This window comes from Canis aureus, chromosome 17 (assembly GCF_053574225.1).
Source record: "Canis aureus isolate CA01 chromosome 17, VMU_Caureus_v.1.0, whole genome shotgun sequence".
In the NCBI taxonomy this organism is placed as follows: Eukaryota; Metazoa; Chordata; class Mammalia; order Carnivora; family Canidae; genus Canis; species Canis aureus.
The window spans coordinates 59,338,352-59,365,919 of NC_135627.1; the positions used below are offsets into that span (position 1 = coordinate 59,338,352).

At 50.6% G+C, this 27,568-nt stretch overlaps 1 protein-coding gene across 1 annotated transcript; it reads right to left on the bottom strand.

The window, feature by feature from the left end:
• Nucleotides 1-27,568, bottom strand: EBPL (EBP like). The gene is made up of 4 exons (XM_077855807.1): nucleotides 27,400-27,568; nucleotides 5,311-5,380; nucleotides 1,120-1,258; nucleotides 1-542 (listed from the first exon to the last, which is right to left on the bottom strand). Exons 1-4 carry the CDS (start codon nucleotides 27,544-27,546, stop codon nucleotides 302-304), a joined length of 597 nt encoding a protein of 198 aa, XP_077711933.1. The 5' UTR covers nucleotides 27,547-27,568; the 3' UTR covers nucleotides 1-301.

The following is a 27,568-nucleotide window of genomic DNA, read 5'->3' on the forward strand; positions in this document are numbered from 1 at the left end:
TATTTTCTGATAATTGGCTTTATTGCTGTGGGACAACTCGAGCTAGCCTCAGAACACGTAAGGAAATGGGTTATTATTACAAGCTAAAATGGATTCTCTGTTCCCCGCACTGTCACTGAATTGAAATAAGAACAAAAACAACAATAACAAAAACTTGCCACCGACCGATCGATTGGAAACAGGCCGTTTAGGAGCAGGCGTGGGAGGCGACGGCACGTGGAGCGCTAGGCCGCCACACGAGGGCCTGACCCGCCGGGGCTCCCCGGCTCCCCGAGGACAGCAGCGCTGCGACTCGGAGGCGTCACTGCAGCTTCTTCCGTGAGCTGCTCCGGCCGTAATGCATCGTCTTGAGTTCCACCCACGACTGACACAATAACAGTCCTGGGATCAGAACCCACACGCTGTTGAAAAATACCAGGTAGACCCCAAAGTAGAGCCAGTCGTCGGTGTTGAGGTTGGGGCTTCCCACGAGCCAGTCTGGGACAAAGGTCATCCAGCCGCCGTACAACTCACACACGCACAGCGTCACCTGTATGAAGTGCCTGTCGGAGAAGGAAACGAGGCGTGGAGCTGCCGGCTCGGCACCACGTGGAGCCCTGAATCCTGACATCTTTTTTTTTTTTTTTTTTAAAGATGTTATGTATTTATTCATGGGAGACCCAGGGAGAGAGGCAGAGACACAGGCCGAGGGAGGAGCAGGCTCCTTGTGAGGAGCCCGATGCGGGACTCGATCCTGGGACCCCGGGGTCACGGCCTGAGCGGGAGGCAGATGCTCCACCGCTGGGCCCCCGGGGCATCCCCTACTCTACTTTTCATCTAACAAATAAATGTGGTTCCAATAGGAGATCCCTGGGTGGCTCAGCGGTTTAGCCCCTGCCTTTGGCCCAGGGCACGATCCTGGAGTCCCGGGATAGAGTCCTGCGTCGGGCTCCCGGCATTGAGCCTGCTTCTCCCTCCTCCTGTGTCTCTGCCCACCCCCTCTCACATGAATAAATAAATTTAAAAAAATTAAAAAAATTATTTAAAAAAATGTGGTCCCAATCTACTCTAAGTGCCACGCGGGCACTGGGGCGGCGCAGGCCTGTCCTGTCTCCCGCGGGCCAGGGGAAGGGCACTTACCGGTAATACTTCTCTGTGACTATGGCATAAACGAGGACCAAGGCCAGGGACCCATCCAGGACAACAGTCAGAACTTCCAAGGATACAATGGTCGGGTCGAAATAGAGCCATCTCGCGTCGGCTTTGCCATATTCTTTCCCTATAAGTGAAGTGCATTTTGTTACTCATCTGGCAACCATTTGTTTGACACTCAGTGGAAATGACCTTTCTTCCTCCCTAAGGAGGACAGAAAAAGAACAACCGCCATCCCCTGCAGTCTTCCCAGTGTCCTGGTGGGAGGCAGGAGCAGGACATATTTGCCGTGTGACACCAGGAATAATAACGGCATCATGTGATGTGTAAAGGGACTGCGTGCCTGAAGTGCATTCACGCGTGCACCCTCTTCGCCCCCCCCTTTTCGTTATAAGCAGCAGAATTCTCATTCATTCATTCATTCATTCGCTCATTCATTCATTCATCAGAGATGAATTCGCTCATTCATCAGAGATGCACAGAGAGAGGCAGAGACACAGGTAGAGGGAGAAGCAGGCTCCCCGCAGGGACCCCGCTGCGGGACTCGATCCCAGGACCCCGGGGTCATGGCCTGAGCCCCCCAGGCGCCCCAAGCAGCAGAATTCTAAGTGAATTCACCACAACTAGATTTTGCAAAGACGATCCTTAATAATCATGTAGGTAAACGCGTTAACAGTTCCTTGCTTCGAAGCTGCTACGTCAAGTCTGCAGGTGTCATGTAGACATGGGAACATTTTTATTATATTTTAATATTTTTATTAAATTTTTATTGTTTGTCTTTTAAAAAGCATTTATGAACACCGGCAGAGCAACTGAGTGCTGGGGGGCAGTGGGGCGGTGCAGGGGTACTGAGGTGGCCTGGGCTGCGGGAGGGGCCCAGATGGGCACCACCTAAGCTCCCCTGGCTCAGCAGGGGGTGGGCACACCCTACGAAAGCCTTCCAGGCTCCACTATCAGGATGGGCTCTTCTAGAAAGAACGGAGTGAGGCCGCGGACACGGGCTCTCAGGAAAGGCTGGTGCGCGGCCGCCCCGTCGGCCTGGCCCAAGGACGCAGTGTGCAGGGCCCCAAGGGACGCTTTCCCTCTACACCTAAATACGCCCACAATACCTGGGGCCCCCCGCTGCCCCCTCAGGGGGGTTGCTCCCCCGAGACGTGGGGGCCACAGGGTGCTCGAGGGGCAGCTGTCCCTGGCAGCCGCCCGGGCCCTGCACCTGCTCACCCCAGCTCCTGCTGCGCGGCCCCGGCACGACCACCGGCCCCCCCGACGCCTGGAAACCATCACGGGAGTTCGGTGAACACCCGCCACTCCACGCACATACAAAAGAAATAAGAAAAAGCCGTGTTTTCTTCCTCGTGCTGACAACTCGGGCTCCCAGCAGCGGTACCAGCGTGGGCACGTCTGCGGCTCGGCCTCGGGACTCACCCGCCTCGCTGCTGGAAGTCTGTCTGCACGTCGTCGTCATCTTCTTTTTTCTTTATGATTTTATTTATTTATTCACGAGAGACACAGAGAGAAAGAGAGACCCAGGCAGAGGGAGAAGCAGGCTCCCTGCGGGGACCCCAAGGCGGAACTCGATCCCGGGACCCTGGGGTCATGGCCTGAGCCGGAGGCAGACGCCCAACTGCTACCCCCCCACCCCGGGTGACCCGAAGTTCGGACTTCCTAATCAACTTTATCCAAGTCCCTCCAATCTCTACCCCTCACCTCCGGTAACCACAAATCTGATCTCTTTTTCTAGTACTTTTGAGTTTTTTGGTTTTGTTCTTTCATTAAGCTTCCACATACAAGCGAGGTCATACAGTAGTTGCCCTTCTCCGCCTGGCCCGTTCCACTCAGCCTATGCCCTCAGGGTCCGACCACGTCGTCACAACGGTGGAATTTCTTGCTTTTTTACAGTTAATAGTATTCCACTGAGCGCGCACACCGTCCTGAGTCCTTTATCTACGCATCTGTCGATGGACGCTTGGACCATTTCCGTGCCTCGGCCACTGTGAGTGGTGCTGTCACAGACAGGGCAGTGCAGACACCTGACCAAGGTCCTTATCCTTCCCCCTCTACACCATATCCCATCATCCCGGCCGGCTGCAGCAAGAATCCTGTTGAGTCGGTCTATTCAGAATCTGCATCCTTGATGTTTCGTCTTAGTGACTTTGCATCCACTGATCCCACCTGCTTCTTGGCTGTAGAGCCCCGCCTGTCCTTGTATTTGGAGCCGAGCCCGAGCTCTCTTCCCTACTGCACGACTCCACTGTCGGGGTACTTCCTGAATAGGATCTTCTCTGCCATCATGAATAAGTCCTTCTTTCACAGGATCCACGTAATGTTCATGGCCCGGCTCTGCATCCTGGTGACTCAAAGGACAGCCCACAGATCAACATCTGGGGGGCTTCACCCTACACCCTCTGAATCAGAATCTGTATTTGTCCAAGGCAGTCTGGTGCCCTTTAAAGTCCAAGAAGGGACTGGGTCTTCATTTTCTCAAGAATAAAGGACACCACCATTAAATGAGTCCTTACTTTTTTTTTTTTAAGGCCGAAAATGTAAAGTGTAGATGCCTGATAAAGGTCGGGTTAGACATTCGCATTTCATGGGCCTGAGCCGGATCTGGGCTATTCACTTTCTGTCCCACCAGGCCAGGAGCCAGGATGGAGGACAGTGACTGCGGCTGGGTCCTTCAGCCCCCGGGATCCCCCCAGCAATTCCCGAGCACCTCTACTCTGGCCTACTCATCACACACACACACACACACACACACACAAACACACACACACACACACACACACGTGTGCAGCAACACTTCACTCCCCAGGTGGACGCTCAGGCTCCCAGAGCTACCACTGGCTCGGACCTGACAGGCATCAAGGACGACAAACGTTCCACTTTGAGAAGCACTAACACCAGTTCCCTCAATCTTCTAGAAGTTTCCTAATGCTAGTGATGAACAGCAGCCCCCACACAGATCCTGGCTGGAGGATCCGATATCAGAATTATGGGAGAAATGAGATAAACAGCGAAGAATTTCAGGTGCAAAATCTGAAAGAGGTTACCTTGCATAAGGCAATTCTGTAATAGTGGCAAAGGCCCCCGTCGTGGCCCGGCTCATTTATTTGTCAGATTTGACACAGTACATGAGAGGAAGCCCATACTGACTGATGGATTGTTGACTGACTTATAGCAGAACAAAGAAGGTAGGCAAAGCTAGTCAGTATCTCCGCAGAGCGGAACGAATGGAAATTATCTAGATACACGCACGAGAGGTACACACACGTGCACGTACGTGTGGTGCATATACATGTACATATGATAAAGTGAAAGTTGGTATTGAAAGTACAGAAGAACACCAAGGTCAAATACTGCAAACTTCTCAATCTGCACTACAAACCTATTTTTTTTAATTTTTATTTATTTATGATAGTCACAGAGAGAGAGAGAGGCAGAGACATAGGCAGAGGGAGAAGCAGGCTCCATGCACCGGGAGCCCGACGTGGGATTCGATCCCGGGTCTCCAGGATCGCGCCCTGGGCCAAAGGCAGGCGCCAAACCACTGCGCCGCTCAGGGATCCCTAAACCTATTTTTTAAAAAAATATTTTATTTATTCACAAGAGACACAGAGAGAGAGACGGCGACAGAGGCAGAGGGAGAAGCAGGATCCCTGCGGGGAGCCCAATGTGGGACTCGATCCTAGGACCCCAGAGTCATGCCTTGAGCCCGAGGCAGACGCTCAACCACTGAGCCACCTAGGTGTCCCCAAACCTATTTTTTAATACACACCTTTACTGAGATACAATTCACACGACTTATAATTCACCCATTTAAAGTGTACGATTCAATAGGTTTTAGGATATTCACAGACTTGAATCATTGCAACGAAATTTTATTTTATTTTATTTTATTTTATTATAATTTTTGCAACAATATTTTAGAACATTTCATTAACTCCTCCAAAGACACCCATACCCATAACCCATCCCTCATATTCCATCCCCCTCCTCCGGCACCCCCTCTAGTCCCAGGCAATCACCAGTCTATAATCTGTCTCTAGAGAGTCACCTAGTCCGGACCTTTCATACAAACGGAATCACATGATTGGTGCTACAGGTGCTCATTTAATCGACAGTCACGCGTGCCATTAATCTCCTGGGACATCCCAAATGCAAACACTTTACGGTACTTACACAAGGAAGCAATCAAGCCTTCGGAATCCGCAACGCTTCCTGCAAACGACAAGTAGACAAAAGGGCCTTCCTGGAGAGAAGAAAATGAAGAGAGGCTCTGATTTGGTGTCACAGCCCCAGGATGGCCCCATCCCCAGGAGCCCGCATCCAGGTTGGCGGCCTCTGTACACGGCACCTACGCGACCCCGTGGGGTGTGATCCCGGGGCCGGACTCCCGACCCTGCCAACAGGTATGTCCAAAGGGAATGTTTATCTAATAAATGCTGTTTTTCAATGACTGGCATTATAAAATCAGAGGTGTGTTCTAGCGGGGGGTGGGGAATAAATGGAAAATCTTGCACAAGGAAAGAGCTTAAAGGTTATTATGTTAAAAAGGCTACATTCTGGATTATTCCAGAGATTTTACACCTTTGAGAAGAACCTCACAGCAGTTCATTTCGTCTCACCTTGAAAAAAAGCCAGGGTCTCTCTTAAAAAAAGTGGCATTCACCTATCTTATGTCAGAGTTGAACTAGTTCTTTTTCCTGCAGGAGGGCAAGTTTAGGAAAATTAAAATCCTTACGGACTACATTTTAAATTTCAGGTAACGAAATATCTGCAATTACACTTAGCTTTTCCCATAACTGAAGTATTTCTTTGCTTAAATTTCAAAACTAATTAGTTAGAATCCACCAGGGTATCTAATTGTCATGTTTCTCCTCTGAATAAGTTTTGTTGCTTGTCAATACAATATCCCCCCCCCCTTTTTTAAATGAATTGCTTATATGGCATTAAAATTATGCCCCTGCCCCATCCCTGCTCACTTACACTCCTACTTCCCAGAGTTGACCACTTACAGTCACTGCTGTACTTAGTTCTGGGGATTATCGCCCTAACTCACAATATACTTACGCTGCTATTTCTTTAGATATTCTCAACTAACTGCCAATCCTGAAAAATTATGATTTAACTTATGTCTCCCCTCTGTTTCTCCACTGTTTAGTTTTTTTGATAGTGTAGGGGAGAAAAAACTTGCTTCTGCCCTCTTGGATTCTGTAGCTGGCCTAAGAATTAACTAACACGACTGACCAACAGGGGCAAAGCACACAAATTTTATTTCCTATTTTTACAGGTACACGGGAGTCCTTAAAAGGAAAACAAACCAAAGGAGCTGTTAGGCCCAAATGCTTATACACTTTTTTGTTTACACAAAGAACAGTCATAAATCATGGACATGTCACAAGACAAAAGCGCGTGGACTAGGGGACAGTAAATTGTGGGAAAGTGACTAAGAAATATATGAGGGAAACTAGTGGAAGATACGTGTTATTTTAGTAGGTTTGTTTGTATAGGACCATTTTAGCGCTGACTCCCAATCTCTGGTGATAAGAACGTTCTTCTCTTCCTGGTATAGGGAGGGTACCTTTCTCATGGGAATTTAAGGACTGGATTTTAGGTACAAAGGAGGACTCAGAGAGGCCTTCCCACATCTGCTATTTTCCAACTGCCTTCAGCTCAAAACTATCAATATGCCAAAATGGCACAGAATGGCATGCTCTGAACCCCTTTTTTCTTCTTTCTTACTTTTTTTTTTTTTTTAAAGATTTACTTATTTGAGAGAGTGAGCACATGCATGGGGGGGGGCTAGAGGGAAAGAGGGAGAGGGAGGAGAGGGAGGGGATCGCAAGCAGACTCCCCACTGACTGTGGATCCTGATGTGGGGCTTGATCGCACAACCTGGATGGAGATGGTGACCTGAGCTGAAACCAAGAGTTGGTTGCTTCATCGACTGAGCCATCCAAGCACCCCTGAACCTTCTCAAATAGCTCTTTAATTCTCCCATTAGTTATCCAACTTTGTAACTTAAGTAGCAAACTTAAAATCTTGGTTTCCTCATTCATCAGTGTTGCCCAGCATCAGGACTTCCCAACACATGAGATAAGGATGCTAGCCCCCACCACGCTCTCGTCCTCTCCACCCCATTTCCAACGCTCATCTTCTGTTTACCTTGCTTATATATTCCTGAGATTGATTACAGTTCCATTCCTGTTCTGTAAACATACTTGTCTTCCTGTTTTACGTGGATTCTAAAGGCCGAAAATCAACAGCATTTACAATATGGTGATTAGGTAAATGTCATTCTCTGCAAAGGACCACAACTCCTATCTCTATAGATCCAGTATTTTGATTCCTGTGCCTTTTAAGAAGAATGTGGCAGCTGGATTATCCTTTATTACCCTCATAAATTTCTCAAAATCAGGCTATATTTTAGTTTGCTGCATTTTGGGGCCATGACTTTCTATAAAATATTTTTATGTTACAGTTTGTAATTGCCTTTTTTTTCTTATTGAGAGAAGAAATCTGACTTTCTTCCTATCTCATTAATATCTTCCAGCTGATCTCTGCTAAATGGAAGCCTTAAAGTTGGTTTGTTTTGTTTTTTCTTGACACTGTGTAAGTTACTTACTTGGTAAATGTGGCTTACCTCAGAGTATTTGTAAAAATTATATTCTTTAAGGGAGATTTTTAAAAATTACATAGGAGTTAAACAGCAATGTTTTAAAACAAGTCCTCCCCATCCACTATGTAACACTTTATTTTCACCAATTTCCTATTTTTAGCAGAGACATAGCAAGAAATCCACACCACTTCCTTGGCTTGGCCTGGCGACTTTCTAGACAAAACACACCCACTGGCCTGGCCGGCAGGAGCAATGAGGTTGGGCTGAATTTGATCCTCTGTGGATCTCAGTCCATCTAGCTGTAAGATGAAGGACCTCCTAAAATTAGACTGTGGATCTCATCCTAAAACTACACATGACTTCCACTAGCAATCTCTTCACCTGGAGCTCGGGAGCATTCCCCAGCAATCAGGTCCAGGACCTTTCCTCAGAAGCAACTCTGCAGGTAAGAGCAAGATGGGGATGCAGGGACCGATGAGTATATAACAAATTTTCTTCCTTTTATATCTGCCCATTGAAGTTGTACCCTTCTTCCTCCAAGAAATCTTCCCAACCTCCTGGTGACAATTCCTCACTCTACCGTGTCACTAAATTTATGCTTCTGTCATCAACTGTCTGCTGCTGAAGCTGAATCTCCAGCTTCCCATTAGATCACACATCTCTGGGGTCTGGCTTGCTGTCTTATCTCTCACAATCTTCAAGAACCCAGGATGATATTTTGTGTTCAGTGTCTACTAACCTTGAATTAATGACAAGGTCACATAATGAACTACTTAGAAAGATTCCCCTAGGGGCTTTTGTATACTTCTTACTATACCCATTTCTCAGATGGAGCGGTGGTATACAGTTGACTCTTGAACAACACAGGGGTTAGGGGCACCAGCCCCTGTGTAGTAAAAAATCCACATGTAATTTTTGACTTTCCAAAAACTTAAATACCAATAGCCTATTACTGACTGGAAGCCTTACTGATAACCTAGACAGTCAATTTACATATTCTGTTATATGTATTATATCGTGTATCCTTCCAATAAAGTGAGCTAGAGAAAATTATTAAGAAAATCATAAAATACAGACTACTGTACTATATTTATTAAAAAAAAAATCCATGTAGAAGTTGACCAGTGCAGTATAACCCATGACGTTCAAGGGTCAACTGTAGTAAATGTAAAGTCTAATAAATATATTCGTGCCTCCACATGCTGATCAGATGCTGCCTCCTCCAGGAAGCAAGGAAAGCTTTCCTGACTCTCTTGATGGGAAGTAGGTGCCCTCCTACATAGGACCTTGCTTACTTGTCTCCCTCTCAAAACTGTCAGTTCCTTTAGGGCAGAGTCTTTGTCTTTTATCTCTGTATCCCGAATGCCTGATAGATAGTACACGGTAATAAAGGTTTACTAAAAGGATTAGAAATAAAAAAGGAGGAGGGTAGTGGGAGACAAAAGAGTTCAACAACTACCAACACCCAAACAACCCACTTAGAGAACAGGCAAAAGAAATGAAGAGAGATTTCAGTAAGGAGGCTCTAAAGACAGCAGACAAACCCGCGGAAAGATGTTCCACATCAGTAGCAGTCGGGGAAATATCGATTACAACCAAAATGGGTTAGAATTACACACCTATCAGAATGGGTAAAATAATAAAAAAAAAAAATTGACCACAACACATGCCAATAAGAACGTGGATCACCCACACGTTTCATGAGATGAAGATGGTACCATTCTGGAAAACTATGGGGACCCAACCACTGTGCTCTTGGGCACTTGTCCCAGAAAAATAAAGACTTCTGTTCACACAAAAACAAGCACACAGATGTCACAGCAGCTCTGCCCGTAACAGCTTAACGCTGGATGTCCTTCAACAGGTGAACGCTGAAACGAACCACAGTCCCTTCACACTGGACCGTTCCCGAGCAATCAGGGGGAACCGACGCCTGATACACTCAACAACTTGGGTGGATCTCCAGGGAATCTGGGGAGCGAAGAAAGCCAACCCCAAAAGATGACATGCTCACTGATTCCATTTATCCGACACATTTTGAAATGATAAATTTTAGAAATGGAGGACACATTAGCAGTCGCCAGGGGTTAGTGGCTGGAGGGGACAGGAGTGGGGGGAGCAAGTGCCAGCAGATACAAAAGGAAAACTCCAGGGATCCCTGTGGGGTTGGGACTGTCTGGTATCCTGTCGTGGTGGGTACTTGAACCTACCCGGTTGCTAAAGTGGTACAGAAATTAATACACACCAGTGCAAGTGGATGTAGGGAAATCTGAGTGAGATAAGTGGATTGCATCGATGTCCTGCTTATATTGTACGATGTTATACTTAGGTTGGGAAAATGTTACCATTGGGGGAAGCTACGCAGAGTGTACATGGGGTCTCTCTGTATTCTTTGTTTTTTTCTTTTTTAAATTATTTATTCATTAGAGACACAAAGAGAGAGGCAGACTTATAGGCAGAGGGACAAGCAGGCTCCATGCAGGGAGCCCGATGTGAGACTAGATCCTGGGACTCTGGGATCACATCTGGAGCTGAAGGCAGATGCTCAACCGCTGAGCCACCTAGGAGTCCCTCTGTATTACTTCTTTTTTTTTTTTTTTAATTGGTGTTCAATTTACTAACATACAGAATAACACCCAGTGCCCGTCACCCATTCACTCCCACCCCCCGCCCTCCTCCCCTTCCACCACCCCTAGTTCGTTTCCCAGAGTTAGCAGTCTTTACGTTCTGTCTCCCTTTCTGATATTTCCCACACATTTCTTCCCCCTTCCCTTATATTCCCTTTCACTATTATTTATATTCCCCAAATGAATGAGAACATATAATGTTTGTCCTTCTCCGACTGACTTACTTCACTCAGCATAATACCCTCCAGTTCCATCCACGTTGAAGCAAATGGTGGGTATTTGTCATTTCTAATAGCTGAGTAATATTCCATTGTATACATAAACCACATCTTCTTTATCCACTCATCTTTCGTTGGACACCGAGGCTCCTTCCACAGTTTGGCTATCGTGGCCATTGCTGCTATAAACATCGGGGTGCAGGTGTCCCGGCGTTTCATTGCATTTGTATCTTTGGGGTAAATCCCCAATAGTGCAATTGCTGGGTCGTAGGGCAGGTATATTTTTAACTGTTTGAGGAACCTCCACACAGTTTTCCAGAGTGGCTGCACCAGTTCACATTCCCACCAACAGTGTATGAGGGTTCCCTTTTCTCCACATCCTCTCCAACATTTGTTGTTTCCTGCCTTGTTAATTTTCCCCATTCTCACTGGTGTGAGGTGGTATCTCATTGTGGTTTTGATTTGTATTTCCCTGATGGCAAGTGATGCAGAGCATTTTCTCATGTGCATGTTGGCCATGTCTATGTCTTCTTCTGTGAGATTTCTGTTCATGTCTTTTGCCCATTTCATGATTGGATTGTTTGTTTCTTTGGTGTTGAGTTTAAGAAGTTCTTTATAGATCTTGGAAACTAGCCCTTTATCTGATATGTCATTTGCAAATATCTTCTCCCATTCTGTAGGTTGTCTTTGAGTTTTGTTGACTGTATCCTTTGCTGTGCAAAAGCTTCTTATCTTGATGAAGTCCCAATAGTTCATTTTTGCTTTTGTTTCTTTTGCCTTCGTGGATGTATCTTGCAAGAAGTTACTATGGCCGAGTTCAAAAAGGGTGTTGCCTGTGTTCTTCTCTAGGATTTTGATGGAATCTTGTCTCACATTTAGATCTTTCATCCATTTTGAGTTTATCTTTGTGTATGGTGAAAGAGAGTGGTCTAGTTTCATTCTTCTGCATGTGGATGTCCAATTTTCCCAGCACCATTTATTGAAGAGACTGTCTTTCTTCCAATGGATAGTCTTTCCTCCTTTATCGAATATTAGTTGCCCATAAAGTTCAGGGTCCACTTCTGGATTCTCTATTCTGTTCCACTGATCTATGTGTCTGTTTTTGTGCCAGTACCACACTGTCTTGATGACCACAGCTTTGTAGTACAACCTGAAATCTGGCATTGTGATGCCCCCAGATATGGTTTTCTTTTTTAAAATTCCCCTGGCTATTCGGGGTCTTTTCTGATTCCACACAAATCTTAAAATAATTTGTTCTAACTCTCTGAAGAAAGTCCATGGTATTTTAATAGGGATTGCATTAAACGTGTATATTGCCCTGGGTAACATTGACATTTTCACAATATTAATTCTGCCAATCCATGAGCATGGAATATTTTTCCATCTCTTTGTGTCTTCCTCAATTTCTTTCAGAAGTGTTCTATAGTTTGAGGGTATAGATCCTTTACATCTTTGGTTAAGTTTATTCCTAGGTATCTTATGCTTTTGGGTGCAATTGTAAATGGGATTGACTCCTTAATTTCTCTTTCTTCAGTCTCATTGTTAGTGTATAGAAATGCCACTGACTTCTGGGCATTGATTTTGTATCCTGCCACGCTACCGAATTGCTGTATGAGTTCTAGCAATCTTGGGGTGGAGACTTTTGGGTTTTCTATGTAGAGTATCATGTCATCGGCGAAGAGGGAGAGTTTGACTTCTTCTTTGCCAATTTGAATGCCTTTAATGTCTTTTTGTTGTCTGATTGCTGAGGCTAGGACTTCCAGTACTATGTTGAATAGCAGTGGTGAGAGTGGACATCCCTGTCTTGTTCCTGATCTTAGGGGAAAGGCTCCCAGTGCTTCCCCATTGAGAATGATATTTGCTGTGGGCTTTTCATAGATGGCTTTTAAGATGTCGAGGAATGTTCCCTCTATCCCTACACTCTGAAGAGTTTTGATCAGGAATGGATGCTGTATTTTGTCAAATGCTTTCTCTGCATCCAATGAGAGGATCATATGGTTCTTGGTTGTTCTCTTGCTGATATGATGAATCACATTGATTGTTTTACGGGTGTTGAACCAGCCTTGTGTCCCAGGGATAAATCCTACTTGGTCATGGTGAATAATTTTCTTAATGTATTGTTGGATCCTATTGGCCAGTATCTTGTTGAGAATTTTTGCATCCATGTTCATCAGGGATATTGGTCTGTAATTCTCCTTTTTGGTGGGTCTTTGTCTGGTTTTGGAATTAAGGTGATGCTGGCTTCATAGAACGAATTTGGAAGTACTCCATCTCTTTCTATCTTTCCAAACAGCTTTAGGAGAATAGGTATGATTTCTTCTTTAAACGTTTGATAAAATTCTCCTGGGAAGCCATCTGGCCCTGGACTCTTGTGTCTTGGGAGGTTTTTGATGACTGCTTCAATTTCTTCCCTGGTTATTGGCCTGTTCAGGTTTTCTATTTCTTCCTGTTCCAGTTTTGGTAGTTTGTGGCTTTCCAGGAATGCGTCCATTTCTTCTAGATTGCCTAATTTATTGGCGTATAGCTGTTCATAATATGTTTTTAAAATCGTTTGTATTTCCTTGGTGTTGGTAGTGATCTCTCCTTTCTCATTCATGATTTTATTAATTTGAGTCTTCTCTCTCTTCTTTTTAATAAGGCTGGCTAATGGTTTATCTATCTTATTAATTCTTTCAAAGAACCAACTCCTGGTTCTGTTGATCTGTTCCACAGTTCTTCTGGTCTCGATTTCGTTGAGTTCTGCTCGAATCTTTATTAACTCCCTTCTTCTCTTGGGTGTAGGATCTATTTGCTGTTTTTTCTCTAGCTCCTTTATGTGTAAGGTTAGCTTTTGTATTTGAGTTCTTTCCAGTTTTTGAATGGATGCTTGTATTGCGATGTATTTCCCCCTTAGGACTGCTTTTGCTGCATCCCAAAGATTTTGAACGGTTGTATCTTCATTCTCATTAGTTTCCATGAATCTTTTTAATTCTTCCTTAATTTCCTGGTTGACCCTTTTATCTTTTAGCAGGATGGTCCTTAACCTCCATGTGTTTGAGGTCCTTCCAAACTTCTTGTTGTGATTTAGTTCTAATTTCAAGGCATTATGGTCCGAGAATATGCAGGGGACAATCCCAATCTTTTGGTATCGGTTCAGACCCGATTTGTGACCCAATATGTGGTCTATTCTGGAGAAAGTTCCATGTGCGCTTGAGAAGAATGTGTATTCAGTTGAGTTTGGATGTAAAGTTCTGTAGATATCTGTGAAATCCATCTGGTCCGGTGTATCATTTAAAGCTCTCGTTTCTTTGGAGATGTTTTGCTTAGAAGACCTATCGAGTATAGAAAGAGCTAGATTGAAGTCACCAAGTATAAGTGTATTATTATCTAAGTATTTCTTCACTTTGGTTAATAATTGATTTATATATTTGGCAGCTCCCACATTCGGAGCATATATATTGAGGATTGTTAAGTCCTCTTGTTGAATAGATCCTTTAAGTATGATATAGTGTCCCTCTTCATCTCTCACTACAGTCTTCGGGGTAAATTTTAGTTTATCTGATATAAGGATGGCTACCCCTGCTTTCTTTTGAGGACCATTCGAATGGTAAATGGTTCTCCAACCTTTTATTTTCAGGCTGTAGGTGTCCTTCTGTCTAAAATGAGTCTCTTGTAGACAGCAAATAGATGGGTCCTGCTTTTTTATCCAGTCTGAAACCCTGCGCCTTTTGATGGGGTCATTAAGCCCGTTCACATTCAGAGTTACTATTGAGAGATATGAGTTTAGTGTCATCATGATATCTATTCAGTCTTTGTTTTTGTGGACTGTTCCACTGAACTTCTTCTTAAAGGGGAATTTTAAGAGGCCCCCTTAAAATTTCTTGCAGAGCTGGTTTGGAGGTCACATATTCTTTTAGTTGCTGCCTGTCTTGGAAGCTCTTTATCTCTCCTTCCATTTTGAATGAGAGCCTTGCTGGATAAAGTATTCTTGGTTGCATGTTCTTCTCATTTAGGACCCTGAATATATCCTGCCAGCCCTTTCTGGCCTGCCAGGTCTCTGTGGAGAGGTCTGCTGTTACCCTAATACTCCTCCCCATAAAAGTCAGGGATTTCTTGTCTCTTGCTGCTTTAAGGATCTTCTCTTTATCTTTGGAATTTGCAAGCTTCACAATTAAATGTCGAGGTGTTGAACGGTTTTTATTGATTTTAGGGGGGGATCTCTCTATTTCCTGGATCTGAATGCCTGTTTCCCTTCCCAGATTAGGAAAGTTTTCAGCTAGAATTTGTTCAAATACATATTCTGGCCCTCTGTCCCTTTCGGCGCCCTCGGGAACCCCAATTAAACGTAGGTTTTTCTTCCTCAGGCTGTCGTTTATTTCCCTTAATCTATCTTCATGGTCTTTTAATTGTTTGTCTCTTTTTTCCTCAGTTTCCCTCTTTGCTATCAACTTGTCTTCTAGGTCACTCACTCGTTCTTCCACCTCGTTAACCCTCGTCGTTAGGACTTCTAGTTTGGATTGCATCTCATTCAATTGATTTTTAATTTCTGCCTGATTAGCTCTAAATTCTGCAGTCATGAAGTCTCTTGAGTCCTTTATACTTTTTTCTAGAGCCACCAGTAGCTGTATAATAGTGCTTCTGAATTGGCTTTCTGACATTGAATTGTAATCCAGATTTTGTAACTCTGTGGGAGAGAGGACTGTTTCTGATTCTTTCTTTTGAGGTGAGGTTTTCCTTCTAGTCATTTTGCTCAGTGCAGAGTGGCCAAAAGCAAGTTGTATTGGGAAAAAGAGAAAAAGAGAGGAGAGAAAGAAGGAAAGAAAAGAGAAAGAGAAAAAAAAAGGGAAGAAAAAGAAAAAAAAAACGAAAAAAAAAAAAAGAAGAAGAAAAAGAGAAAGAAAAAGAAAGGAGAAAAAAAGGGGGTGGGGGAAGGAAACAAATCAAAAAGCAAAACAAAACAAAAACAAAAACAAATAAACAAAAAAAGAACCACGGGGGAGTATCTTCTGATTCTGTGTTCTTTAAGTCCCTTGGCTTCTCCTGGAAGTTGTCAGTCTAGCTGGTGTTCTGGGGGAGGGGCCTGTTGTGCTGATTTTCAGGTGTTAGCAGTTGGGGGAGCTGCTGTGCCCCTGCCTGGTGCAGGGCTCAGTGGGGGTTGTTTACCCCGTGAGGCCGCAGGAGGAACAGCCCCAGTGGCGGGGCAGCTCTGGAAACCTGGATTCAGCTCCGGCAGGAACTCCGTCTGCAGGGCCTGGAGGCTCCGGGCGGGGCCGCTGATGTGCTCAGCTGGGGCAGGAGCGTCCTCGCTGTCCTGGGCCCTCCCGGCCTCTGCCTGTCCCGGGGGAGGCCGGATCCTGGGCTGTGTCCCGGCGCCCTGTGCTCCGGGGCCTGCGCTGGTGGATTCGCGCTCCCGGGCCGCGCAGCCCCCTCCGCGGAGCTGCCGCCCAAGCCCCACCGAGCTGCTCCTGGAACCGCGCAGCCCCCTCCGCACGGAGCCTCTTCCTTTGCCCGAGCCCGGCCGAGCTGCTCCCGGGGCCGTGCAGCCCCCTCCGCGGAGCCGCCGCCCGAGCCCCCCGAGCTGCTCCGGGTCCCGCCGGGTCCCGCCGTGCGCGCTGCAGCCCTTAGGGAGCTCGGCGCACTCTCCTGGGCGCGCAGTTGCTGTTACTGTCCCCGGGAGCCCGAGGGCATCCCCGCCCTCCTGGGTCCTGCTCCAACTCCCCGCGAGCCCCTTTCCGCCCGGGAAGGTCGGTGCAGCTCCTGCGTCTCCGGGACGGGGCTCTCCTGTCCTGGGGACACTCGCCCCGGCCTCAGCCCGGCTCCTCCTGGGCCCCTCCCCCTTGGAGGCCTTTGTTCCTTTATTTCTTTTTCCCCGTCTTCCTACCTTGATAGATGCGCGAACTCTTCTCACTGTAGCATTCCAGCTGGTCTCTCTTTAAATCTCAGGCCGAATTCATAGATTTTCAGGATAATTTGAAGGTTTTCTAGGTAGTTTGGTGGAGACAGGTGATTTGGAGACCCTGCTCTTCCGCCTCTGTATTACTTCTTAAGACTACATGTGACTCAACAATTATCTCCCCCCTCAAAAAAATTCATTAAAAAAACAGGTGGAACATGAGATATGGAAGAATAACATTACTAATTGAATAACATTTTTAAATCAATGGCCAGTAATTTTCTTTTCTTTTCTTTTCTTTTCTTTTCTTTTCTTTTCTTTTCTTTTCCTTTCTTTCTTTTCTTTTTTTTAATTTAGAATAGGCATGGTCCTGGCCTCCGAGAGCTTATCCAGTTGGGTAACACCAACTTCCAACTCGATAAACGTTGCAAAAAGATGAGGGCCTGAGGTTGGCACAGTCGGGGAAGCTTCCAGGAGGGGGCAGCCTAGAGCTGGGCCGTGGCAGGCAGGCTGAGAGGCGGAAGGAAGGACAGGGATGGTCGCCCAGGGGTGCAGAGGGCAGGACGTTGAAGTCCTGCTGGGTCCAGACTCTGCCCCTGCCCCCCTCGGGCTCCCTCGCCAGGGCAGAGGGCCCGTATACTTGTGCCCTCAGGCTGGTTTTCATGAGCTGCTCCTCTGCCTGCAGCACCCAGGCCTGGCTGTCTTCCCCCTCTCCCCCTTCCCACCAGTAAAAAGAACATAAATTAAAAAAGTACATATATTGTAGTAAAATATACACGAAATTTGCTATTTTCACCATTTTAATCGTCCACTGCAGGGGCAGTAAGCACATTCACAGTAGCGTGCGACCATCAGCACCACCTGGCTCCAGAACTAAGTCTTTACAAACTGAAACCGAACCCATTAGAAATCCAGCCCTGGTTCTCCTCCTACCCCGGCCCCCGACGCCCCACTCTGCTGTCTCTGCGCGGCCCACCCGCGGAATCGCACCCAACCTGTCGTTCCGCCCGCCGCACTCGGCTCAAGCTGCTCCGGGCCAGGCAGGTGCCAGGCCTCCGTGTCTTCTCACGGCCACGCAATACTGTAGTGTGTGCGGCCACCGCATCTTGAGTCTCGACTCACCCGCAGGTGGACGTCGGGTTGCTTCCTCCCTTTGGCCTCGGAGAACCAACTCGCTTGTGCGAGCACTTAAGGCCCCGGTTTCCATTTCTTTGGATGCTTATGTGAAAGTGGACCTGCCGGACGTATGGTAGTCCTGGACATCTCCTCTGGTGGTAGGCCTTCACTACTTCAATTACTAAAAAATACTATTAAAGGGATACGTCCTGAAAGTTAAAAAAAAAAATGAGAAGGTATCAAGGGAGAGGTCCAACTGCTTTCTCTCCTAAGCCCCAACCTCAGGCTCCTGAGACACTGTGGAGTTTCCACCCTCAAGACACGTTCATGAGGGCTCCCGGGTGGCTCAGTCGGTGGAGCGTGCGACTCTTGATTTCAGCTCAGGTCATGATCTCAGGGTCCTGGGATCGAGCCCTGTGGTGGGCTCTGCGCTCAGTGCGGAGTCTTCTTGAGATTCTCTTTCTTCTTCTCCCTCTGCCCCTGCCCCTGCTCTTTCTCTAAAATAAATCTTAAAACAAAAACAAAAACAAAAAGCACAACACTTTTCACATATATGTTAATAGGGAGCCATAAATATTTAAAATACTTTCTTTCTGCTATTAATTTTTCAAATATAAACCCAGAGAGTGATGAGGAAAATTTTACCACATTTCTTGATTTAAAACATTTTCAACTTCTGGGGATTGGGAATTTTGGTTTAAAAAACATTCAGAAGAAAAATAGTAAAAAACACACAGAAGTTCCTATTAGATGCCCTGGTGACTGACTGATTGGACTGTGGCTAACTGAGCTGCTAACAAAATCAACTTAAAAGCTAAAGAGTATCACGGCAATAAAAATAACAACAGCAGCTTTGCTTTTTTCATCTAAGGTGTTGCAGGCCTGTAGTTTTAGCAACTGTATTTTTTTGTTGTTGTTTTTGTTTTTTTAGCAACTGTAGTTTGGAGGCTTTAAAACAACTACAAGCCAAAATTCATATCAAACAAAACAAAACAAAACAAAACAAAACAAAACAAAACAAAACAAAACAAAACAAGGGCAGCCTGGGTGGCTCAGTGGTTTAGCGCCGCCTTAGGCCCAGGCCCTGACCCCGGGGTCCTGGGATTGAGTCCTGTGTTGGGCTCCCTGCATGGGGCCTGCTTCTCCCTCTGCCTGTGTCTCTGCCTCTCTCTCTCTCTCTCTCTCTGTCTCTCATGAATAAATAAATAAAATCTTTAAGAAATAAAACAAAATGTTGGGCTCTGGAAGCTACTGCTCTGTGTCATTCCAGGACCACTTTAGAGGAAATGCTCCATTTACACATTTCAACTTTTTTTTTTTAAGATTTTATTTATTTATTCATGAGAGACACAGAGAGAGGCAGAGACACAGGCAGGAGAAGCAGGCTGCATGCAAGGAGCCCGATGTGGGACTCAATCCCAGGACCCCAGGTTCAGGCCCTGGGTGGAAGGGAGGTGCCAAACCGCTGAGACACCCAGGGATCCCCCACTCATTTCAACTCTTAAAGGAAAACTTAGTGGGGGAAAATTAAAAAAAAAAAAAAAAAGGTCTTTATAGAAATAAAGAAGAGGGCAGCCCGGGTGGCTTGGCAGTTTAGCGCCTGCCTTTGGCCCAGGGCATGATCCCAGGGTCCCGGGATCGAGTCCCACGGCGGGCTCCCTGCAGGGAGCCTGCTTCTCCCTCTGCCTGTGTCTCTCTCATGAATAAGTAAATAAAATTTTTAAAAAAAGAAATAAAAAAGAAAAAAGAACTCCGGTTCTTCGTGGTAGCTCAGCTGGTGGCCGAGGCGGGCCTGCGGGGTGCGCCGAGGGGAGGCCCCGAGACATCCTTGCGCCGGCCCCTGCGTGGGTCCTGCCAAAATGCATTAGCATATTCGGTTTTCAGCCTCGCAAAAACCCCCGCCTGGTGGGGCCTGGTGGGGCCTGGTGGGGCCTGGTGGGGCCTGGTGGGGCCTGTGCTCGCAGGTCCGCCCCTCCGCGAGGGCAGCCTCTGTGGGGCGCCGCTGGCATCCTGGGCGCGGGGCGGGGCGGGCAGGTGCACCGGCTGCTGCGGGCGAGGGCGGGGGTCGCGACAGTGGCGGGACGGCGTCCGCAGGTGTCCCCGCAGCCCGCCCCCGCATGACGTCACGCCCAGGCTGACGTCACACCCAGGCCTGGGGCGCAAACCTGCGCCCTGGGTCGTTCCGGGCCGCCTGTTGGAGAAGGAGGCTCCTCCAATCTTCACGAGGTCGCCGTGGAGAGAAGCCCCCTCCGCGCCGTGCAGGTAAGCGCCCCGGTGTGGACGCGCCCGGATGCCCGTGTGGACGCGCCCCCCCCACCCCAGGCGCCCCGGGGACGCGCTGGGGTCACGCCGGGCGGCGGCCTGGGGAGGTGCGGGCCACCTGGAGGGCACCGCCGGACACCTGCGCGGAGGCCTCACCTGCCAGGACGGCGGCCGGACCCCGGGGGGGAGGGGGTGACCCTGGGGGGGCTGGAGGGGCTGACCCCGGGGGAACGGCTTGGGGGACTGATCCCTGGGGGTGGCTTGGGGACTGATGCGGGGGCTGACCCCGGGGGGAAAGCTCGGGGGACTGATCCCTGGGGGTGGCTTGGGGGCTGACCCCGGGGGGACGGCTTGGGGGGGCTGATTCTGGGGGGGCGGGGACAGCTCGGGAGCCTGATGGGGGGGCGGCTCCGTAGCCTGATCCTGGGGGGACTGACCTGATGTGGGGTGCTGATCCTGGGGGATGGGGGCTGATTCTGGGGGGAGGCTGGGATGGCTCGGGTGCCTGATGGGGGGCGGCTTTTTAGCTCTGTAGCCTGATCCTGGGGGGGCCTGATGTGGGGTGCTGATCCTGGGGGACCGCACTGGGCCTGACCCGGGGGGCTGGCTTCCTGACCCCTGAGAAGTAAATGCTGGTTGTCCCTCTGCCACGGCCCAAACATCTGAAGACAGTAAGGACAGGGAGACAAAGCCTCCTGCCCCCGCCCCGCCCAGAACTCTGAGGTGCCCCCGAGCCAGCATTCCAGAGCGTGTGGTTAGACCCCAAAGGCCCGCTCCCCCGGCCCCCCCCGGCCCCCCCGGCCCAGGCTGCAGGGCCCTCTGGAAGGGCCTCCGGGGATCCGCACCCCACATAAGACACAACAAGTGGCACGTGTGAGGCTGGGTGACAAGGACAGAAAAGCACCAGGACACCATGTCCTGCAGAGGAACGGCGGGCGGCGGTGGTGTAGACCAGGCATTGGCTTCCCCTCAGGCTGCATGGGGGCAGGACTGGGACCGACGGGCAGACACGACAAGGGGCCCACTTGTGCGCACCCCGGAAGGTGGTCTGGGCGGGAAGTTTTCAAGCCGAGGCTGGAGACCCCGTGTCTGTCCAGGTTCTTAGTAAACTTCCTCTTTCAAGGCGGGGAGGCCCGACTCCCCGGCCCAGAGCCCGGCCCCACCCGGAGGCGGCCCTCCCAGCTTCCACACCCCCCTGGGCCTCCCGGGGTGGCGGCGGTGACACGGCGGCTTTGGCACCAGGTGGCCGGCCCAGGGGGCGAGGAGGGCCGGGGAGGCCGCAGTCCGGGGGGGGGGTCCTGTGGCCTGGGAAGCAGCGCTCCCAGCAGGGAGATGGGGGAGGGCGGGGGACAGGGTGGGCAGGGGGATGGGGGGTGGGCAGGGTGGGGGGACAGAGGGGGCCAGGCAGGGGACGGGGCGGCCAGGCCACTCCCGACGGAAGCTGGGCGCGGAGCCTGGGGCTCTGCTGACGCGGCTGTGACTCCACGGATGTGGAGTGTGACTCCGAGCCCAGTCTCTTGGCTCTGCCCTTCCTCGTGTCGTGCGCACATCCTCGTGGTGGTGTTATCCGGGAGCTTTGCGGGGTGTTGTCCCGGGGGCAGCGGGCACAGGGTACAGGAGGCCTCCGTGTCCTCCCCCGGGGAGGAAGTGACAGGAATCTCAAAATCACAAGCTTCCTTTAAAAACTGGGCCATCCCCATGGAACATACCCGGCGGGCAGACGGACAGACACACGGACCGACGTCCACTATCACAGACATGGTGGAAGTGGCAACCGAAGGTTCGGTAGGGGCGCCTGGGGGGCTCGGTGGGCGCGCGGCCGCCTTGGGCTCAGGCCCTGGCCTGGGGTCCCGGGATCGAGCCCCCCATGGGCTCCCTGCTCGGCAGGGCCTGCGTCTCCCTCTCCCCCCACTGCTCCCTGCTTGCGCTCGCTGTCTCTCTAATAAATAAAAATATTCCAAAAATAATCTTAAAAATCTTTTAAAAAGGTTTCCTTTGTACATACTTGTTAGAACGACTAAAGCACGACAAGGGGAACGGTCCTAAGGGTGACAGCCCGAACGTGGCCGCTCCGACATCCGTGCTGATGCCCCACCCCAGGTGGTGGCACCCAGAGGCCACTGTGGGGTCCCCGGGGGGAGCCCCGGGATGGGACTCTGTTCTCAGGAGAAGAGAGAGCAGGGCTGCTGTCAGCCCGTGAGGACGCGCAGGCAGGCTCCGGGGGGCCAAGGGGGTCTCCCCGCACTGCCAAGCCTCCCACGCGTGACGAGGAAGCAGCCGCCACTGGTGCCACCCATTCCTCATAGTGTCGCCCCAACAGCCAGAGCCGCTGAGGACTGCGCTGCCCCACCGTCGGCGACGCCGGCGGGACTGGAGCCAGCACAGCCACCTCGGGAACGCTTGGCAGTTGCCCCCATCAGAAGAGTCCCCCCCCCCCCCCCCCGGGAATGGAAACACACTCACACGGGCGCTGGGGGCACGTCTCTCAACACGGATTTTAAGGACAGTCCCAAACCAGGAACAGCCCGACGTCCACGAGCCGGTAATCGGATGCGTGAGTCGGGATGCGCCTGGGCCCGACGCCGGGCACTGGCCGAGCCACACAGGACCACGGCCCCGGCCCCGCCGTCGGACACGCCACCCGCGGGAGGCGGCGGTGAGCGGAGCAGGCCCCCGGCCGGAGCCCATGGCTGGGGGCGTCGGGGGCTCGGCCGGGGGTGGGGGGCGTTCTGCGGCCCAGGCCGTGAGCCTGGCCCCGGGATCGAGTCCCGCCTCGGGCCTCTCCCGCCCGGGTCTCTGCCCCTCTCTCTGGGCATCTCAGGAATAAATAAATACAATCTTGAAAAATAAAACAACCAGGGATGGAAATGTCCGAGGCTGTGATTGTGTTGGCGGCCATACGGGGGATGTCATCGAGCGGAAGTCATGACTCCGGGAAGCCGAAACACGCAAAAAGGGAATTGGGAAAGCAGCTGCTGCTCCAAGGACACAGACCGACCCTCACAGTTTCTACTCTTCAGCAGCAACCGTGGAGGTGCAAGGGAAGCGCATGGGAAAAGTATCTCACGGTGGCCACAGAAACATGCGGACACTCAGAAGTCACTTTCCAGGGCAGCCCGGGTGGCTCAGCGGTTTAGCGCCGCCCTCAGCCCAGGGCGTGATCCTGGGGGTAAATATCATAGGTCTTGCACCGATCACGGGGCATCTACAATTTAAAGCAATTTTGTTCTAAACCACGGGTGACCCAGGGAGGCCTTCTGACCCCCTCGACGCTGAGCTCCTTGCGGCGCGACAGGCAGACAGGTGCTTGATAAGGACCAGGAGCTGGGATGAGAGGATCCTTCTCCCCGCCGCTGGGTGCCCACAGCTTCTCCAGGCGGCTCCTACCCAGGCACGCAGCACCCCAGCCGGCACCCGGGATGGAGGGAGACAAGACCATCACACACGGTGTTTAGTGTCACAAAGGACAGAGCAAAAGCCAAGCGAAGCCACGGCATTTCCCCGGGCGTGTCCACTTCGGAGGAGGCGGATTTCGGCAGCGCCAACCTCTCCTGAGCTACTCGTATACCTGCTCTGCTATTCCCGGTCAATCACAGCAAAGACATTCGGTTAAATGGCAAAACGTACTTAAGAATTTTTAGATATCAGTCACACAAAAACATGAAAGTGCGTGAGAGTGCAGACGAGGGGGCCGGCGAGGCCGACGCGGGGCGTCCTGCTGCTGTGATGTCCAGGTGCCAGCCTCCCGGCCAGGCCAAGGCAGGGCCACCGTGCTGTCTGTCGGAAAGCAACACGACCCAACCCCCCCTTTTTTTAGGAGAAACGAAGCTTCTCCCCGCACCTTCTGCAAAAGCAACTTCCCCTCCGAGTCCCACCAAGAGTGACACTGGTGGCTGTTGCTCTCAGCTCCGAGGGGACGAAGGACACGTGTTTTGTCTGGATGAACACGGCAGCCGGCACCCGGCACCCAGCACCCCAGCCGGCACCCAGCACCCCAGCCAGCACCCGGCACCCAGCACCCCAGCCGGCACCCAGCCATCTGTGGAGATGAGGAACCACGGGTCAGGATTCTGTCCCGAGGCCTGGCTGCACAGACAGCCGCCCCTGCTGCGCGGCTCGTCCAGGACGCTAGAGAACTAAGGGAACTTCGGCCCGCGGCAGCACAGGCCCCACACCCCCACATCCTCAAAACGGCCGCTGGGTCGCTATGGGTGCTATTCCTCGGACTCGCAATTTGGCACCATTTCTACGCGTGTATCGGGGTTCTCCCGAGAGGCAGACCCAGGGGGACGGGGATACACGCAGACAGACACACTGGCACAGACGGTGCATCATCAGGAGCCGGTCCACGGGCTCATGAAGGCTGGGACCCTGTGACCTCCGGGGTGACTGGAAGGCTGACGGTGTGGGTTTAGCCCAAAGGCTGCAGGCCTGAGACCCAGGAAAAGCCACCGTTTCGGTTTGAGGCGTTAGGAGGAAAAGACCCATGTACCTACCGGTCTGAGGGCAGCAGGCATCCTAGCTTACTCTGAACAATGGTCAGCCTTTTTGTCCCACCCAGGCCTTCAACTGATTAGATGAGGCCCACCCACAGGGGCGTGATCTATTTTACTCAGTCCACAAGTTTATTTATTATTTATATATATATTTTTATTGAAGTTTGATTTGCCAACAGATAACACCCAAACTCAGTCTATAAGTTTAAATTTTATGTTATGTTATGTTAAAGGAGGCTCCATGCTCTACATGGGGCTTGAACTCAATGCCCTGAAATGAAGAGTCATGTGCTCTACCAGCCAGAGGAGCCTGCCAGGCTCCCCCTCGATGCCCACCGTATCCAAAACAGCTTCACAGAACGCTCAGACCAGCATGCGGGCAAACAGAACCGGGCGTCCCACGGCTCGGTCCAGTTGGCACCGAAAGTGAGCCGTCGCAGAGCTTTACCACAAATACAGACCGAAGCCCACGGCGACCCGCCAGGCCTGCCCACCGGCCCGGGGGCCACCCACGCATTTGCCAGGGCGGAGCTGTGCCTTACAGCAAACCCCACGGAGATGACAAGGCCAGAAAAGGGAGGGAGGACAGGAGACAGCCACAGACTGTGAGCTAAAAGGCAACCTGAGACCTAATGAGACAGGAGGAGGATGGGGAGGAGGGGGAGGAGGAGGGGGGAGGAGGAGGGGGAGGATATTCCTAGAATCCCAAGAGTCAAGGCTCGAGTCATTGCCGCAGGAGGTAGGAACAGATGGTGATGCTCAGTGGGGAAGGGTGATGCCCGAAACACACGAGTTAATAGGGACTAGAGCCGTCCCCGGGACTCAGGACTTCTTAAAGAAAGACCCATGGGCGGGAGGGTAGGATGATGCATGGGGGACAGCTGAAGTCCACGTCTCACATGACAACTGTGCTTCACCCTGAAGGGCAGGCCTAAGTCATGCTCTCGGTGAGGAAAGTGTGGGGGGAACAGTCAGGGGGGTTTGATTGGAGGACAAGGGGTAGACTGAGGCACACTCAGCCCCGCTGTGGGTGAGCGCACACAGGCAGGCGCAGGCCCGTGACCCGGCCTCACTCCCGGAGGCTCCCAGGCCTTCCCACGTCACGCGGAACCCGAAGCCTCGAGGGCCCCTTCAGCTCTCCGGGGGGCTTTCTTTTCCAATCTGACTTTATGCCACATTGCCGGGTATTCTTGCCGTCAACTCCTAACCAAAGACAATGCGGGCGTGCGTTTTCTGTGCAGGCTTTAATCTTCCTTCAAGTGCCCTCCTCGCCAGTCTCTAAGACGGGTGGGCAAGGATGCTCGTTGAGGCGTTGCGCGTAAGCAGCAAAATATAAAGGTATCTATTCGTGTGGGGTGCTAAATCATCCTATTTCACCATCAACCGTAAGATACATCCCAATTTCACAGACATAAAGTATCAACAAACTACCCCACAGTGGTTTTATGTCACTGACAGTTCTAGTAAGTGGGGAAAAATGTGCATTTTAGAATTAAAAAACTAAGGTATGGTGCATTCATACAGTGGACTCTTCTGTAGTTGGGACACGTACATTGGGGCTGTGGGAGATAAATTAGGGCTTTTCCTGCAGAACAGCAGGTGGGATGCAATGACTTCATGCATTGAGTTACACCGGAAGGGTCACAAATGGAGACGTTACCAGGTAAATATTTACCAGGTAAATATTACCCGGAACAGTAATATTACTGTTAGTAGTGATACTAGTTACTAGTCTACTAGATACTGTTACTGTGATAGTAATATTACTATCTCCACGGAAGCGCTGTTACCCCGAACAGTCTGCGCTTGAAAAGCAGACTTCATTTTATTGAACTAGGTGGTGGGCATCTGGGTATTTGTTTTAGCGTCATTATGCATCTTTGCACATCTAAAGTACGTTATCCTGCATCTTCTTTATGAGGGCCTGGCCACCCGTTTTACTGCCGCTGTTCTTTGGGAGACCTTGTGTCCAATGACAGCTTAAAAAAGTCAATTCTATAAATAAAGGAATTGAGGGGCCCATTGACTGTGTATTTCCACATGCAGTAAACTTTCAGGAAAGAAAGAATTTCACATTCCAGCAACGTCTGTATGTGCATATATCCAACTGATAGACATTCAGGGAACTAAATGAGCATCAAATGTCTTCTTCTTCAGTCCTACAGACCCGCTGCACATCAGCCACACGTCTGCCTCCATCTAAGCGAGGTCAAATGTGCAAAAAAGCTATTTTGGCATAATTTTTTATTTTTTATTTATTTATTTTTTTATTTATTTATTCATGATAGTCACAGAGAGAGAGAGAGAGGCAGAGACACAGGCAGAGGGAGAAGCAGGCTCCATGCACCGGGAGCCCGATGTGGGATTCGATCCCGGGTCTCCAGGATCACGCCCTGGGCCAAAGGCAGGCGCCAAACCGCTGCGCCACCCAGGGATCCCTGGCATAATTTTTTAAAAACAAAAAAAACCTTTAAAAAAAAACGTGTGTGTGTGTGTGTGTGTGTGTGTGGAGGAGAGGGGGACCGTCAACAGAATTCCTTTAAATATTAACCTCCTGGTTATTCATAAAGTGGGCTGCATTTTTAGGGACGCGCCTCCCATAGCCTGGCCTGGTACAGAGGGCGAACTTCGGAGCCAGACTTGGCGCGGGGCGCCTCCTCCTCCTCCCTCCCCCTCCCCTTCCCTCTCTCCCTCCCTCCCTCCCCCTTCTACCCTCCCAATCCCCTTCCCTTCCCTCCCCTCTCTCCCTCCCTCCCTCCTCCCCCTCCCAATCCCTCCCCCCTCCCTCTCCGCCCGCCCCCTCCCTCCCCCTCCCTCCCTGCTCCCTCCAAAGCTCCCCGGCTCTCGGCCCCCGGTGAGGACGGATCCGGGAGGCCGAGGCACGTGGCCGTAGAGCAGCAGCATCCGTGGGGTCCGGGCCGGGTCTCCCTGGCGGCGCGCGGGGGATGCTCGGTCTCCCCCGCCCCGGGGAGGTCCTCCGGGTCTCCGCGGAGGCCCGGCCCGCTGCAGGGCGCGGCGGCCGCGGGGGGGGTCCCGGGGGCGGCGGCGCCCCACTTACCAGGGCCAAGTGCACCAGGGCGTCGTAGCAGAGCCAGGCGAGCACCGCGCGGTCCGCCGCGCCCCGACCGCGGCCCAGGCGCAGGCCCAGCGCGCAGCCCGCCAGCAGCAGCGAGGCGCACAGCAGCAGCGGGCCGCCCGCGCCCATGCTGCCCGGCCCGCAGGCGCCG

Excerpts from the sequence above, each read along its gene's own strand:
- EBPL (XM_077855807.1), bottom strand. The coding sequence starts at position 27,546 with ATGGGCGCGGGCGGCCCGCTGCTGCTGTGCGCCTCGCTGCTGCTGGCG. Across the intron at positions 5,381-27,399 it reads CCCTGGTGCACTTGGCCCTG|GAAGGCCCTTTTGTCTACTT; the intron begins GTAAGTGGGGCG and ends TCTTCTCTCCAG. Across the intron at positions 1,259-5,310 it reads AGGCTTGATTGCTTCCTTGT|GGAAAGAATATGGCAAAGCC; the intron begins GTAAGTACCGTA and ends CTTCACTTATAG.